The following is a 15,708-nucleotide window of genomic DNA, read 5'->3' on the forward strand; positions in this document are numbered from 1 at the left end:
CAGTTTCATTGAATTCCAATATTAATAACAGCTAAAAATAATGACTGAGTTATTTCTATAGAGAATGTCTAGTACTAATCTTATTACCATCACTAATCATTTAATTTTATGTAATTTGCTATGGTTTTGACTAATGATTTTCAACCAGAAAGCATGTCTTTCAGGAAGACACAGAGGCAGAATTTGAAAAAAAATTTTTTTTTCATTGATGAAAGTCTATAGTTTGAAAAGCCTGTTGTGGGAATACTGTACTGTCATTGGAGAAGGTACACTATCAGAATCTTGGTGGCACGTGTACCTAAGATTTTAAAGCTATCAGCTTTATTGAGATAGAATTCTCATACCATAAAATTCACCATTTTAAAATGTCCATTTCAGTGGTTTTTGGTATATTTTCGGTTATATAATCATCACCACTGTCTAATTTTACTGCATAATTTCTCCATTTTACTACCCCCAGGAAACACCATACCCATTAGTAGTCACTACCCATTCCTTGGTTCCACAAGTCCCTGGCAACCACTAATCTACTTTTTATCTCTATGGATTGCCTGTTCTGAACATTTCATAGAATCATACAGTCTGTCACCTTTTGTGCCTGGCTTCTTTCACTTTGCATAATGTTTTTAAGGTTCATCATGTTGTAATATATGTCAGTATTCCTTTTTATTGCTAAATCATAGTCCATTGTGTGGATTCAAATTTATCTATTCATTAATAGACATTTGCGTTTCTGTTCATTTGACTATTATAAATAATGCTGCTGTGAACTTTTGTGTACAAATTTTTATGTGGCCGCATGTTTTCATTTCTCTGGGTCTGTGTTTAGAGGGGGAATTGCTGGGTCACATGGTACCTCTATTTCTGACCTTTGGAGGAATTACCAAACTGTTTCCAAATTTTTATCTTCATAAGCAATATATATAAGGATTCCAATTTTCTCCACATTGTTATCAACATTTGTTATTATCTTAAAAATATTTTTTAGTTCTTCTAGTGGGTATGACAGAGAAGGCAATGGCAAGCCACTCCAGTACCCTTGCCTGGAAAATCCCATGGATGGAGGAGCCTGGTAGGCTGCAGTCCGTGGGGTCGCTAAGGGTCGGACACGACTGAGCGACTTCACTTTCACTTTTCACTTTCCTGCATTGGAGAAGGAAATGGCAACCCACTCCAGTGTTCTTGCCTGGAGAATCCCAGGGATAGGGGAGCCTGGTGGGCCCCCGTCTGTGGGGTCACACAGAGTCGGACATGACTGAAGTGACTTAGCAGCAGCAGCAGCAGTGGGTATGAAGTATCTTAATGTAGTTCCCATTTGCATTTCCTTAATTACTGATGATGTTAAACATTCTTTCATGTGCTTACTGGTTATTTGCATATTTTCTTTGGAGAAATGTCTTTTTGAATCTTTTGCCTATTTCTAAGTTGTCTGCTTGTTTTTTAATTGAACTATATACTTGATTTATAATATATTAGTTTTAGGTATCAGTTCAGTTCAGTTCAGTTCAGTCGCTCAGTCATGTCTGACTCCCTGTGACCCCATGAATCACAGCACGCCAGGCCTCCCTGTCCATCACCAACTCCCGGAGTTCATTCAAACTCATATCCACAGAGTCAGTGATGCCATCCAGCCATCTCATTCTCTGTCGTCCCCTTCTCCTCCCGCCCCCAACCTTTCCCAGCATCAGAATCTTTTCCAGTGAGTCAACTCGTTGCATGAGGGGGCCAAAGTATTGGAGCTTCCGCTTTAGCATCAGTCCTTCCAATGAACACCCAGGATTGATCTCCTCTAGAATGGACTGGTTGGATCTCCTTGCAGTCCAAGGGACTCTCAAGAGTCTTCTCCAATACCACAGTTCAAAAGCATCAATTCTTCGGCGATCAGCTTTCTTCACAGTCCAACTCTCACATCCATACATGACCACGGGAAAAACCATATACCACATAGTAATTCAATGTTAATAGAATTTAAAGTTACTGCAAAATAATGACTATACTTCCCTGTGTTGTTCAATGTATCCGTGTTGCTTGTTTATTCTATGTGTAGTAGTTTATATCTCTTACTATTCTACCCCTATTTTACCCCTCCTGTCTTTCCCCTCCTACTGGTAACCACTAGTTTGTTCTGTATATCTGTGAGTCTACTAGTTTTATTACATCCATTGTTTTTTGCAAAAAATCTTTAGATTCCACATGTAAGTAATTGTATATAGAATTTGACAAGACTTTCTGAGATATAGTCTATCAGAGATACTGACCTGTAATTTTCTTTTTTTTGAAGTTATTTTTGTCTGGTTTTGATATCAGGATAATGATGGCCTCATAGAATGAATTTGGGAGTATTCCCTCATCTTCAATTTTTGGAATAGTTTGAGAAGGATAGGAATTAACTCTTCTTTGTATGTTGGGTAAAATTCTTGTGAAGTCATTCAGTCCTATATTTTGCTTTCTAGAAGTTTTGAAAATTACAAATTCAATTTCATGATGGCTGATTGATCTGTTCAAATTGTTTCTTTTTGATTTAGTGTTTGAAAATTTATGTTTCTAGAAATTTGACCATTTCTTCTAGGCTGTTTAGTTTGTTGGCATGTAACTGTTAATAATATTCTCTTATGACTTTTTTATATCTCTGTGATATCAATTGTTATTTCTCCTCTTTCATTTCTTATTTTGTTTATTTGGGTTCTCTTTTTTTCTTGATGAGTCTGGCTAAAGGTTTATCAGTTTTATTTATTTAAAGAAACTACTGATTTCATTGATCTTTTCTACAGTTTTTTGGTCTCTATTGTATTTATTTCTTCTCTGATTTTTTTTTCTTCCTTCTGCTGACTTTGGGCTTTGTTTTTCTTTTTCTAATTCCTTTGTATGAAATTAAAGGAAGGTTAGGTAAGTTAGGTTGTTTATTTGAGGTATTTTTTGTTTCTTGACGTATTCCTGTAAACTTTCCTCGTAGAATTTCCTTTTCTACATCCTGTAGATTTTGGAAAGTTGTGTTTACATTTTCATTTGCTTTGAGGTATTCTCTGTTTTTCTCTTTGACTTACTCATTGGTTTTTTTAGCAGCATGTTGTTTAGTCTCCACATGTTTGTATTTTCCTTCTTATTGTTGAATTGTAAAAGTTCTTCGTATATCTTGGGTATAAGGCTCTTATCAGATATATAACTTGCAAATATTTTCTCCCTTTATGTGAATTATCTTTTCATTTCCTTAGTTGTGTTCTTTGAGGCACAAAAGGCTTTAAGTTTGAGGAAATCTAATTTATCTGTCTTTCCCTTTGTTGGTTGTGCTTTCAGTGTCATATCGGAGAAACATTGCCTTGTCTTAGGTCTCCAAGATTTTCTTTTATGGTTTTTTTTTTTTGTAAGACTTTTACAGTTTTTTGACCGTTATGTCTAAACATGTCTATGATTCATTTTAAGTTATTATTTGTATATGGTGTCAGACAGTAATCCAACTTCATTCTTTTGAATGTGAATACCCAATACCTAAGATATTTATGTTTATCAAAAGGAAATGTGGTTTTTCAAAAGTTAAGGTACTGAATATATCCTCAGTAGTATGACAGACTGTCCCTTGCCACCTGTATCTAACATTGAATGAGCATACCCACTGCACTCTTGTATGTCCCTGAAGGGAAATAGATACCTTTACATTGTTCTTGTCTTTCAGGAGTCCATCACCCAGTTTGTGAGTAAACATGTATACTTGAAAGGATACACTAAATGCTATGTAACTCAGGGAGGCCTAAACATAAAGAGAAAGCATCATGAAGAAAGAGGAATTTCCTGGAAAGATAGGTAGCCAGCGTGGAGTATATAGGGAATTATGAAATGAAAGCACAATATGATGATGAAAAATTGAAATATGGAAATAGGGAAGTGGTCAGTATCCATCAGGCTGATTGTAGTTGAGTCTGGATTAGGGAAGAGCAGAAAATAAGATTGAAAGTTAGCTTGTGATCATTTCATGAAAAGTACTGAGTTATAAGCTTAGATGTTTGGGCTTTACTTTCAGGGCCATGGGTTGCCATTAAAGGCTTTGTTTGGAGTAGGAAAAATGAGGGATTAAGTACTGGAAAATAATGTGGCTTTCCTTGCAAAATGGATTGGAGGGAGAAGAGACCAGAGGGAGTGAGACCAGTATAGTCCAGGAAGGAGATGGTCAAGATGCTTATACAGTCAATTCCCACCTTTCCCTGAGCTATCACTATTGTTAGTCTGGCCCAACAATCATTTCTCTTTCCCTTATCACCTCTGGGAAAGAATTGCAGAGGCTTTGGTGGTATAGAAGGACATGGAGTCACCTTTTCCCACAGATACATAAGAAATACATGTGGAACAGTTTTCACAGAATAACTATTGAACACTGGCAGAAAATCTCAGATACTTAGAAGTGCAGGGAAGATCTCCATGTAACTGGGTAGGATAAAAGAAAAAGAAGGAAGGAAACAGGACAGGATCTGTGCCCCTGGGAGAGAACTGCAAAAGAGGAAAGGTTCCCATGCCCTAGGAAGTTGTCACACTGGTGGTGAGATCACCCAGGACAGAAAGGGAGCTTCAGAGGCTTGGAGGAGAACACAGCAGTCAGTTTATAGCAGGCAGAACAGAGAGAAACCAGCACAGAGGGCCTGTACCGCCTTGCTGCAGTCCCCAGCCAGAGACATGCACCTGCTGGTATGTGCATAGGCTGTGTGCTGAAACTCATGCTTCAGAGGACAGACTTGGGGAAAGAACTGGGGCTAACCTTGCGAAGATAACCTGAAGGGGCTAGAGTGTTGTATGGACCAAAACCAGAGGTGTACGTGGAAGAAGCCCAACCTGCCATAGAAGTGAAATGCCATTGTTAAGAGGTGTACAAAAGGAAGGACGGGGCCCGTCATAGAAGCCTCACTTTTGACAGTCTCATGCCGGCCTGCACCACCCTTGAAACCCCATTGTTAATGCAGGAGTGAAGCGGGTGGTGGGGTCTGCCATAGGTGCTTCTTTCTCAGAGCTGCCTGTGTGAACTCTTGGGATATGCAAGGATGCCCACACTCAGAGGCAGAGTTGAAAGCAGAGCCCTTTCCCCAATGGCTATATGAACAACACTGTTGCTAGCTTTGTAACTCAGTGCCTCTGGGACATGCAAGTGGATAGTGGGTGCTCCTGTGGCTGGGATAGGTCTGGCCTTAGCAGCTCTGGGCTTTGTGTATGCATGCACATGAAGGTGGGGCTGGGGTCTGGGCTGCTTCCATATCTCCCAGTTGTCCAACTACTGTGGTCTTGGTGCTTGACTTCAGTAGATTGGTGCCTGTGGATCTGCATTAGTGGCTTTGTGAACATAGTGTGTGAGGGACACAGAGCTGATTGTCTGTATTCCCACAGTGGAGGTGGGGCCCAGGGTAGTGTGCACAATAGTGTACTTTGTGAGCCCCCACAATGGGTGACAGGCGATACCACAGGGTGTGCTCCCTGGTGAACAGCTCCAACGGAAGAATGCTCAGTTGCTCCTCTTGCAGTGGGAGCACCGCAGTCCTGCCTACCTCACAGTGAAGCTTATAAATGGTTCTGGGGACTTCTTTTCTAACAACTAGGGAACAGACCCTGACTCTAACAGCACTGTGACAACCACAGAGCAAAGAAGAGGCCCCACTCAGCATCCAGTGCAGGTCACCACATCATCAGTCAAACCTATCAACGGGATAATGGCCAGCACACACTGAGGAAGGATGCTGCAGGCATCCATATTAAAAAACAGCCCTTGTACCAAAATATTAAACAGACACAAGCGACGTAGGGACACTTTTACTTAAAAATAGCCCTTCAAGACCACAGTAGATAATTTGTTTCTCCTAAACTCATAGAGTAAGAGAAATATAAGTAAAATGAAGAATCAGAGGAAACACTCCCACTTTTAATCTTTGATTGAAAGATCAAGAGAATTCCCCTGAAAGAACAATGAAACAGACCTCTTCAGCTTAATAGACACCAACTTAAAAAAGGAAATAATGAAAATGCTGAATGAATTAAATAATGCTTTCATTAGAAATGCAGATTACTGTAAAAAAAAGAACTAGAAACTATAAAGAGGAACCAAGAAAAATTAGAAAATTCATTTGCTGAGATAAAAACTGAATGTAAGGCAATATGTAGCAGATTGATAATGTAGAAGAATTAATAAGTGATCTGCAAGTTAAAATAATGGAGATGTCCCAGTAAGAAATCTCCCAGTTTGATTCCTAGGCTGGGAATATCCACTGGAGAAGGGATATGCTACTCACTCCAGTATTCTTGGGCTTCCCTTGTGGCTCAGCTGGTAAAGAATCCACCTGCAGTACAGGAGACCTGAGTTCGATTCATGAGTTGGGAAGATTCCCTGAAGAAGGGAAAGGCTACCTATTCCAGTATTCTGGCCTAGAGAATTCCATGAACTGTATAGTCCATGGGGTCATAAAGAGTCACACACGACTGAGTGACTTTCATACTTTCACCCAGTCAGAAGAGCAGATAGAAAGGAAAAAGGACAGAAAGAAAAAAAAAAGCAAGCAATATAGAAAGACCTTTATATTATTTTGTTGTTCAGTCGCTAAGTTATGTCTGGCTCTTTGTTACCCTATAGACTGCAGCATGCCAGGCTTTCCTGTCCTTTACTATCTCCCAGAGTTTGCTCAGATTCTTGTCCATTGATTCAGTGATAAAGTGTGCCAACCTACACATAATAGGGGACCCAGAAGCAGAAGAAAAAGGGGATTGAAAATGTATTTTAAAAAATTATGGCTGAAAACTTCCAAAATCTAAAGAAAGAAACAGATATCCAGGTACAGGAAGCACAGAGGGTACAAGATAAGATGAATTCAAACAGACCTACACCAAAACATAATTAAAATGGCAAAAGTTAAAGAGAGGGTTGTAAAGGCAGTAAGAGAAAAGTGGTGGTTTAGTCGCTAAGTCGTGTCCAATGCTTGAGGAGTTAATTACAAGGGAACCTCCATAAAGCTATTAGCTGATTTCTCTACAGAAATGTTGCAGGCCAGAAGGGAACGGCAAGATATACTGAAAGTCCTGAAAGGAAAAATTTACAATCTAGGATACTCTACCCAGCAAGATTATCATTTAAAATAGAAGGAGAGATCGAGTTTCTCAGACAAGTAAAAGGTAAAACAATAGAGCAATACCAAACCTGTTCTGAAGGAACTATTGAAAGATCGTCTCTAAATAGAAAAGAAGCAAGAATCTATAGGAAAGAGCAGATCACAGGTGGAAATAAATTAAATGAATCAGTAACAGATTTTTTTTTTTTTGCTGAGTTTCATGGTTTTATTAACACAAACACAGTGTGTACATGAGCTCTCTATTTATTTTATTTGCTACATAGCCTGATGTTGGGATTGCTGACTCTAATAACCAGCTAGACTGCTCTTTACACAATGGCTTTTCAGTCTTTTCAGTTCTCGGAGGAGATGTGAGCAGTCTAAGCATAGTAAGATTTGTTGCACATCAGCCGCACTTCAAACTCTTCGATGTTGTAACCAGAAGCTTCCAGAGTCCCCTAGGCAACATGTGCTCTGGTTTCTTGTTGCTCCTGTAACCAGTATTAGGCATCAAGATGTGGCCCTTGAATCTCCCATACACCCTGTTGTCAGTGTTTCTGGGTTTCTGCCAGTTCCACTTAATTTTGACATGTTGATTTGACTGGTGTCAGATGAACTTCTTGGCCTCTTTTCGATGATCTTGGACTTCACAAAGGGTCTGAGGGCAGCCATGGTGCCAAGTAGGAGATGGCTATCACTTCTGTATGCAGAGCTGAGGAAGAGAGCAGTACACAGATTTTTTAAAATGAAATAAATTTTTTTTCTGTGAAAGTGATGATAACCGCAATGAACAGCAAAAAGATAAACATGAAGATGTAAAATAGAACATCAAAATCATAAAATGTGGGGGAGGAAAGTAAGAAAATAATACTTTTTTAAGAATGTATTTGAACCTATTTGACTACCAGTCTAAAGCAAGTGATATAGGAAGGGGTTACCATACTGAAATCCAGGTTAACCACAAATCAAAAACATACAATAGATTCACAAAAACCAAAAAGAAGAGAGCACAAGAATAATACAAAAGAAATCAAGCCACAAAAAGAAAAGCTAAAAGAAAAAGAACAAAGAAAAAATACAAAGTCACCAGAAAAAAAGGTTTAAAATGGCAATAAATACATACATATCAATAATTACCTCAAATGTCAATGGACTAATTCTACAATCTGAAGACATCAGTGGTAGATTGAACAAAAAAATAAGAGCCTATAATACGTTGCATTGAAGAAGTGGGAAAAACCACTAGACCATTCAGTTATGACCTAAATAAAATCCCCTATGATTATACATAATCAAGATTGCTGGGAGAAATATGAATAACCTCAGATATGCAGATGACACCACCCTATGGCAGAAAGTGAAGAAGAACTAACGAGCCTCTTGATGAAAGTGAAAGAGGAGAGTGAAAGAGTTGGCTTAAAGCTCAACATTCAGAAAAGTAAGATCATGGCATCTGGTCCCATTACTTCATGGCAAATAGATGGGGAAACAGTGGCTGACTTTATTTTTCTGGGCTCCAAAATCACTGTGGATGGTGATTGCAGCCATGAAATTAAAAGAAGCGTTCTCCTTGGAAGGAAAGTTATGACCAACCTAGATAGCATATTAAAAAGCAGAGACATTACTTTGTCAACAAAGGTCCGTCTAGTCAAGGCTATGGTTTTTCCAGTGGTCATGTATGGATGTGAGAGTTGGACTATATAGAAAGCTGAGCGCTGAAGAATTGATGCTTTTGACTGTGTTGGAAGAGACTCTTGAGAGTCCCTTGGACTGCAAGGAGATCCAACCAGCCCATCCTAAAGGAGATCAGTCTTGGGTGTTCATTGGAAGGACTGATGCTGAAGCTAAAACTCCAATACTTTGGCCACCTGATGCGAAGAGATGATTCATTTGAAAAGACCTCGATGCTGGGAAAGATTGAGGGCAGGAAGAGAAGGGGATGACAGAGGATGAGATGGTTGGATGGCATCACCGACTCAATGGACATGAGTTTGGGTGTACTCCAGGAGTTGGTGATGGACAGAGAGGCCTGGTGTGCTGTGGTCCATGGGGTCGCAAAGAGTTGTACATGACTGAGTGACTGAACTGACTATACGTTGCATATGAGACCCACTTTAGGGCAGAGGACACACATAGATTGAGAGTAAAGGTATGAAAAAAGATATTTCATGCAAATGGAAATGACAAGGAAGTGGTTGTAGCAATGCTAATATCTGACAAAACAGACTTTAAAGGTCATAAAGAAAGATAAAAATGAAGATACTGTATAATGATAAAAGGAACAATACAGGAAGAGGCTATATCCACCCAATATAGAAGCACCCAAATACATAAAATAAATACTAATAGATGTAAAGGGAGAGATTGATGGGAATACATCAATAGTAGGAGATTTTAACACCTCACTCACACCAATGAATAGATGTTCCAGGCAGAAAATCAGTAAGGCAACAGAGATCCTAAATGATAAAATTCAACATGCTGTGTGTGCGTGTGTGCTGTCACTTCAGTCATGTCTGACTCTTTGCAAGTCTATGGACTGTAGCTCACCAGGCTTCTCTGTCCATGGGATTCTCCAGGCAAAAATACTGGAGTGGGTTGTCCTCCTCTAGAGTATCTTCCCGATCCAGGGATCAAACTGGCGTCTCCTGCATTGCAGGTAGAATCTTTACTGCTGAGCCACTGGGGAGGCCAAAATTTAACAGACAATTGATTTTTTTCAAGAAATTATATCCAAAAACAAACAAAAAATCAGAATGCATTCTTTTCAAGTTCAGATGGAATACACTCTAGGATTGACCACATACTAGGGCACAAAACAAGCTTGAATACATTTAAGAGTATACAAGTTATTTTAGTTATCTTTTCTGACCACAATTTCATTAAACTAGAAATCAACCATAGAAAAAAAAGAAAAAAATCAATTACATGGAGATTAAGCAACATGCTACTTAAAAAGGAATGGGTCAACAATGAAATCAAACAGAAAATTAAAAAACTACCTTGAGACAAATGATTATGAGAACACCACCATACAAAATCTGTGGGATGCAGCAAGAACAGTTCTTGGAAGTTCAAAATGATACAGGCCTTCTTCAAGAAACAAGAAAAGTCTGAAATAAATAAAGTAACCTACTGCTTAAAACAGTTAGAAAAAGAAGAACAAGCAAACCCTAAAGTCAGCGGAAGGAAGGAAATAATATAGATTGGAGAGGAAATAATAAGGTAGAAATTTAAAAAGCTCTAGAAAATCAATAAAGTCAAGAGTGGTTCTTTGAAAGAGTAAACAAAATTGACATTCCTCTAGTTAGACTCACCAAGAAGAAAAGAGAGATGATCTAAAAGAAACAAAAAACAAAACAAAATCAGAAATGAAGGAGGAGAAATCACAACTGAAAGTGCAGAAACACAAAAACCCATGAAAGAATACTGTAAACAATTATATGCCAACAAATGGGACAACTTAGAAAAAAAGAACACATTTCTAGAAACATAGAACCTACCAAAACTGAATCAAGAAGATGTAGGTAATTTGAACAGACCAATCTCTAAAGTGAAATACAATTTATAATAAAAAGGTCTCTACAAACAAAAATCAGGACCAGATTGCTTCACAGGAAAATTCTGTGAAACATACAAAGAAGAACTTGCATGAAACCTTCTCAAACTCTTCCAAAAGAGTGAAGGGAAGGGAACACTCCCAAAGACATTTTATGAAGCTGCTATCACCCATATACCAAAAGCAAAGATACCACCAAAAAAGAAAATTATAAGCCAATGTTTTTGACGAATTAGATGCGAATATTCTCAACAGAATGCTAACAAACTGAATCCAGCAACACATAAAAAAGATCATACACCAAAAAATAAACAATCCAATCAAAATATAGGCAGAAGACCTAAATAAACATTTCTCCAACAAAGAGGTATGGATGGCTAATAGATACATGAAAAGATGTGTATATCACTAATTATTAGAGAAATGCAAATCAAAACTATGAGGTGCCACCTCACACTGGTCAGAGTGGCCATCATTAAAGGTCTACAAGAAAGAAATGCCAGAGAGGGAGCAGAGAAAAGGAGGTCCTCCTGTACTGTTGTAGGAATGTAAATTGGTGCAGCCACTATGGAAAACAGCATGTAGGTTCCTCAAGAAACTAAAAATAGAGTTGCCATATGATCCAGCAGTTTCACTTCTGGGCATACATCCAGAAAAAAGTATGTTTCAAAAAGATACCTGCACCCCTATTTTCATAGTAGTGTATTTACAATAGCCAAGATTTGAAAACAACCTAAATGTTTATTGACAGATGAATGGATAAAGAAGATGTGGTATACACACACACACACACACACACACACACACACACACAATAGGATACTACTCAGCCATGAGAAGGAATGAAATAATGCCATTTACAGCAGCATGAATGGACCTAGAGATTATCGTACTAAGTGAAGTAAGAAAGAGAAAGATAAATACCATGATGATACCACTTATATGTGGAATCTAAAATATGACACAAATGGACTTATCTACAGAACAAAAACAGACTCACAGACATAGGGAACAGACTTGTGTTTGTCAAGGTAGGGGAGGGGGTTTGTGAACGGATGAACTGGGAGTTTGGAATTAGCAGATGCAAACTATTATGCACAGTATGGATAAACAACAAGGTCCTATTGTATAGCAGAGGGAACTATAGTCTGTAAGAAACCATAATGGGAAAGAATATGAAAAAGTTGCTTATACACACACACACACTCTCTCTCTCTCTGAATCACTTTGCTGTATGGCAGGAATTAACACAACATTGTAAAATTGTAAATATACTATATTTTAATTTTAAATATTGCCTCTTTACCCAAGCCCTCTGTATCCCCTCCAAGCACCTCAGTATCTTACACCTTCATATTAGATCTTGATGGAACCTCTGAAATGACCCCTTTGTTTTACAATGAAGAAAGTGCAGACATGTGAGGTTAAGCAGTTTACTCAAATAGCTCAATTAGGAACAGTAGTACTGTTTATATGAGAAGTGTGACCTCACAGCTTTAAATATTGGGGGAAAAGAAAAAGGTTGGTGGAGAATTGACCTACCAACATCAGGGTTTCATTAATGACTCCTTCAGGCTTGGATATACTGATTTATTTCACGCCCAGTGTTTTAAAAACTGGCTTCATTTTTGTATTCTGTAGCATGCTAATGAAATGTAATTTTAAAATCTTCTTCCTTTCAGGTCAAGTGAAAAGTGCCAAATCTGTACAGTAAGCCATGGTCAGAAGAGAAGTCAAGATCATACCTTCTATTGAGTATGTGTTTAAATAACAGGCCACATTGTCTTCTATATCTATAAAGGCAAACCTATCTATGCTCACTGAAGTTAAGAAAATAGATGTGGGGTTTTATAAAAATGTTTAAATATGAAGTTAAATCATGCTTGGTTTGTTTTATCCCATTCAGCATGCTTATGTCCAAACTTTCTGGCCTTGCCTCTGCCCTTGCAAGTCATTCTAATGTGAGTTCCACGTGCTTCTTCCGGAGAACACTTGAGTATGAGTCACTCACAAAGACCAGATGGGAGTTATAAAAGCTGCTTAGAGAATCTGACAGTTTTCTGTGTAATTGAGGCAGGGAATTTCTCTCCAATTGAGGGATTTTTTTTTTTTTTAAGACACATTGACTATTTCCAGAGGAAAAATTTGTTGTCCCTTCCTCAAAAGGAAAGCTATGGGATGACATTCTGGAGCAAGGAAATATTAAGGATGGTTCAGATGAGAGTCCTCTGCTTATACAGATATTACTTTCTTACCTCCAAAATAAAATTCATCTTGGTGGGATGTGGTCTCCTAGTGGGCTTCCCAGGTGGTGCTAGCGGTAAAGAACCCACCTGCCAATGCAGGAGATGGTAAGAGGTGTGGGTTCGACCCCTGGGTCAGGAAGATCTCCTGGAGGAGGATATGGCTACCCACTCCAGTATTCTTGCCTGGGGAATCCCATGGACAGGCAACAGTTCGCAGGGTCACATAGAGCAGACACGACTGAAGTGACTAAGCACGCATGCATACAAGTGGTCTTTTAGTAAATCTTCTTGTTTCTTTAACCTCCTTCTGTCTTTAAATTGATAAACAGAGATCTGTTTAGTTTTATATTTAGATTTCCCCTAATCTGTAGGTTTGGCAATCAGTTCAGTTCAGTTGCTCAGTCATGTCTGACTTTGTGACCCCATGGACTGCAGCACACCAGGCTTCCCTGTGCATCACCAACTCCCAGAGCTTTCTCAGACTCATGTCCATTGAGTCAGTGATGCCATCCAACCATCTCATTCTCTGTTGTCCCCTAACTGTATTACATGTCATTTTCCTTCTGTTTTATATTACTTAGGTTTTAAATGTAATTGTTGGTTTCATATCAGTGACTTGAAATGTCCTTTTTTTGTCTAAGAGCCCCTGAACCTTCTGCTACTCTGTCATTTACTGGAAAAGTACTATAGGAAGAAAATTATTCTCTTCTTTGTCCCACCCTAAAAGCTAGTTTTTCATTGTTGAAGGGAAGGAAAAGAAATGAGCAATTCAGTAATTCCTTGTCAGTTGACATTTTCTCAGGCACAGTTTTGAGATAACACTGTATCACAAATGTAAAAGTTTTGAGTTTTTTTTTTTTTTTTAATGTATGAGCTATTCAAGTTTAGTTGCCTTGAGCAGAAGATCAGGGCAGTGCCTCTCAGCCCTCTCATTGATAGATCTAGTGGGTGTTCATGGAGTAGTGCAAAAAAGGAGACCAGCGTTTGTTCCATTCTCTCAGTTTTGTAGATTGTGAGCAGTCTATTCCCTTTAAGCTCGGCAATAATTTGGGCAAAGGTCAGATGCCATTTTTGTCCTTTCTGCTCTGATTCTACATTTTCTGAACCTTGATCGTGAATATGACACTGTTTTTCAGGCATGTAATTCCAGTGACAAAAAAGGATTTCTGAATCTCACTTCAAAGATTCCTAGATAAGACCGAGTAGAAAATAAACTCTCTCCTTTATTTATCTTTATATCTTGTTTTTGAAATTCACATTGGCACCTTTATGTCATTATAGTTCCTTCACTTTCTTACAGACTACTTTTCTTTTTCCAGCAGCTGCTATGAATATGTTTGTGTCCCCCCCTCCAGATTACTATTTTGAAACTTGATGCCCTCTGTGAGATATTAGGAGGCGAAGCCTCGACAGGTGATAAGGTCAGTGAGGCTGCTGATCACGCCCTTTATATAAGAGGCCCTAGGTGGCTCCCTTGCTCCTTGCACCATGTGAGGTTACAGCAGAAAGATATCCATCTAGAAGGCAGACTCAAGAGAGTCTGCTGGAATCATGAACTTGGCCTTCCCAGCCTCCAGAAATATGAGAAATAAATGTTTGTTTTTTATAAGGTAGAACAAACCTTATGATGGGTTTGTTACAGCAGCCTGAATGGGCTGAGACACCAGCTCCTCTTCTTCATCCTGCTTCAAGATAGGGGAACTTTTCGAAAGTCAATGCTATCTTTCAATTTTACTTGTCAACTGTACCTCAATAAAGCTGAAAAAAGTCAATCCCAACCCTTGGCAAAGCAATCTGTAATTCTCTACTCTGTGATCTCTATCCCCAATGTCAGTAGGAACTAATCCTTTGGGGCACCCATAGCATAAATAGCTCCGTACTATATTCTATGTAATTCTCCACATATGAACTTTAAGCTTTTTTTTAAGCATATTTAATTGGTTATTTGGCTATATCAGGTTTTAGTTGCAGCATGCGGAATCTTTTGTTGTGGTGCGTGGACTCTCTAGTTGTGCATGGACTCAGTAGTTATGGCACTCAAGTTTAGTTGCTCTGAGGCATGTGGGATCTTAGTTTCCTGACCAGGGATTGAACCAGTGTTTTCTGCATCGCAAGGAGGATTCTTAACCACTGGACCGCCAGGGAAGTCCCAACTGTGAGCTTTTTCAGGGTAGGGACTTTGTCTTGTTTTTCTTCATTCTCAGAGAGCCTGTAACATAGTAAGTTAGTGAATAATAGTTTTGGCACCACCTTATTCATAGAATTCACTAGTCTTCATTCATTTATAGAGCTTGTTCACCTTAATAGAAATGACTCCTGAATCCTGTCTCCATATTTTGCTGTGCCAATGCCCCATGTCAACTTCTCCTCCAGAAGACAAGCCACACATACATCCAGAATTATGATTGTATATTTAGTTTGTTTTCTATTTCCAAGCTTTCTTCTTATTACTTTTTAGTCATGTGATCCTGGTGATTATCAAGGAATTCCTGAATCTCATTTTAAGCATTTCACTAATGTGAGGGTCTGAATATATGTTTATATCTATAGATCTGTAACTTTAGTAAGTTTTGAGAGATATGGTGTATCTTGTGACCTAATGTTACATTGAATTATAGGTATATTTACAGGAGTGTCAAAGGTCCTGATACTTTTTGAATCCTGTCTGAGCTGTTATTCAGGTAGTTGCATGACTTTGAGCTGTTACTCAGGTTGCTGCATGACTTTGAGTTGCTCGGGTAGCTGCATGACTTTGAGTTGTTACTCGGGAAGCTGCATGACTTTGAACACCCACAGAGTAATTAATTACTATTTCAAAGTACATACTAGTAAA

General features: G+C 38.6%; 1 protein-coding gene and 1 pseudogene across 1 annotated transcript in view; one reads left to right on the forward strand and one right to left on the reverse strand.

Moving 5' to 3' along the window:
* The window catches only part of ANKRD45 (ankyrin repeat domain 45), a 39,205-nt gene extending 26,475 nt beyond the window's left edge, over positions 1–12,730 (forward strand). Inside the window, exon 5 of the mRNA XM_055418810.2 lies at positions 12,312–12,730. Within this exon, the coding sequence (XP_055274785.1) occupies positions 12,312–12,343 (32 nt within the window). The 3' untranslated portion in view covers positions 12,344–12,730. The remainder of the gene's footprint in view (positions 1–12,311) is intronic.
* LOC148775118 (putative large ribosomal subunit protein eL32' pseudogene) lies at positions 7,331–7,799 on the reverse strand (annotated as a pseudogene).
* Positions 12,731–15,708: the final 2,978 nt, after the last annotated feature.

Source organism: Moschus berezovskii, chromosome 17 (genome assembly GCF_049115385.1).
Source record: "Moschus berezovskii isolate FMDL1 chromosome 17, NW_MosBer_1.0, whole genome shotgun sequence".
NCBI classification, from domain to species: Eukaryota; Metazoa; Chordata; class Mammalia; order Artiodactyla; family Moschidae; genus Moschus; species Moschus berezovskii.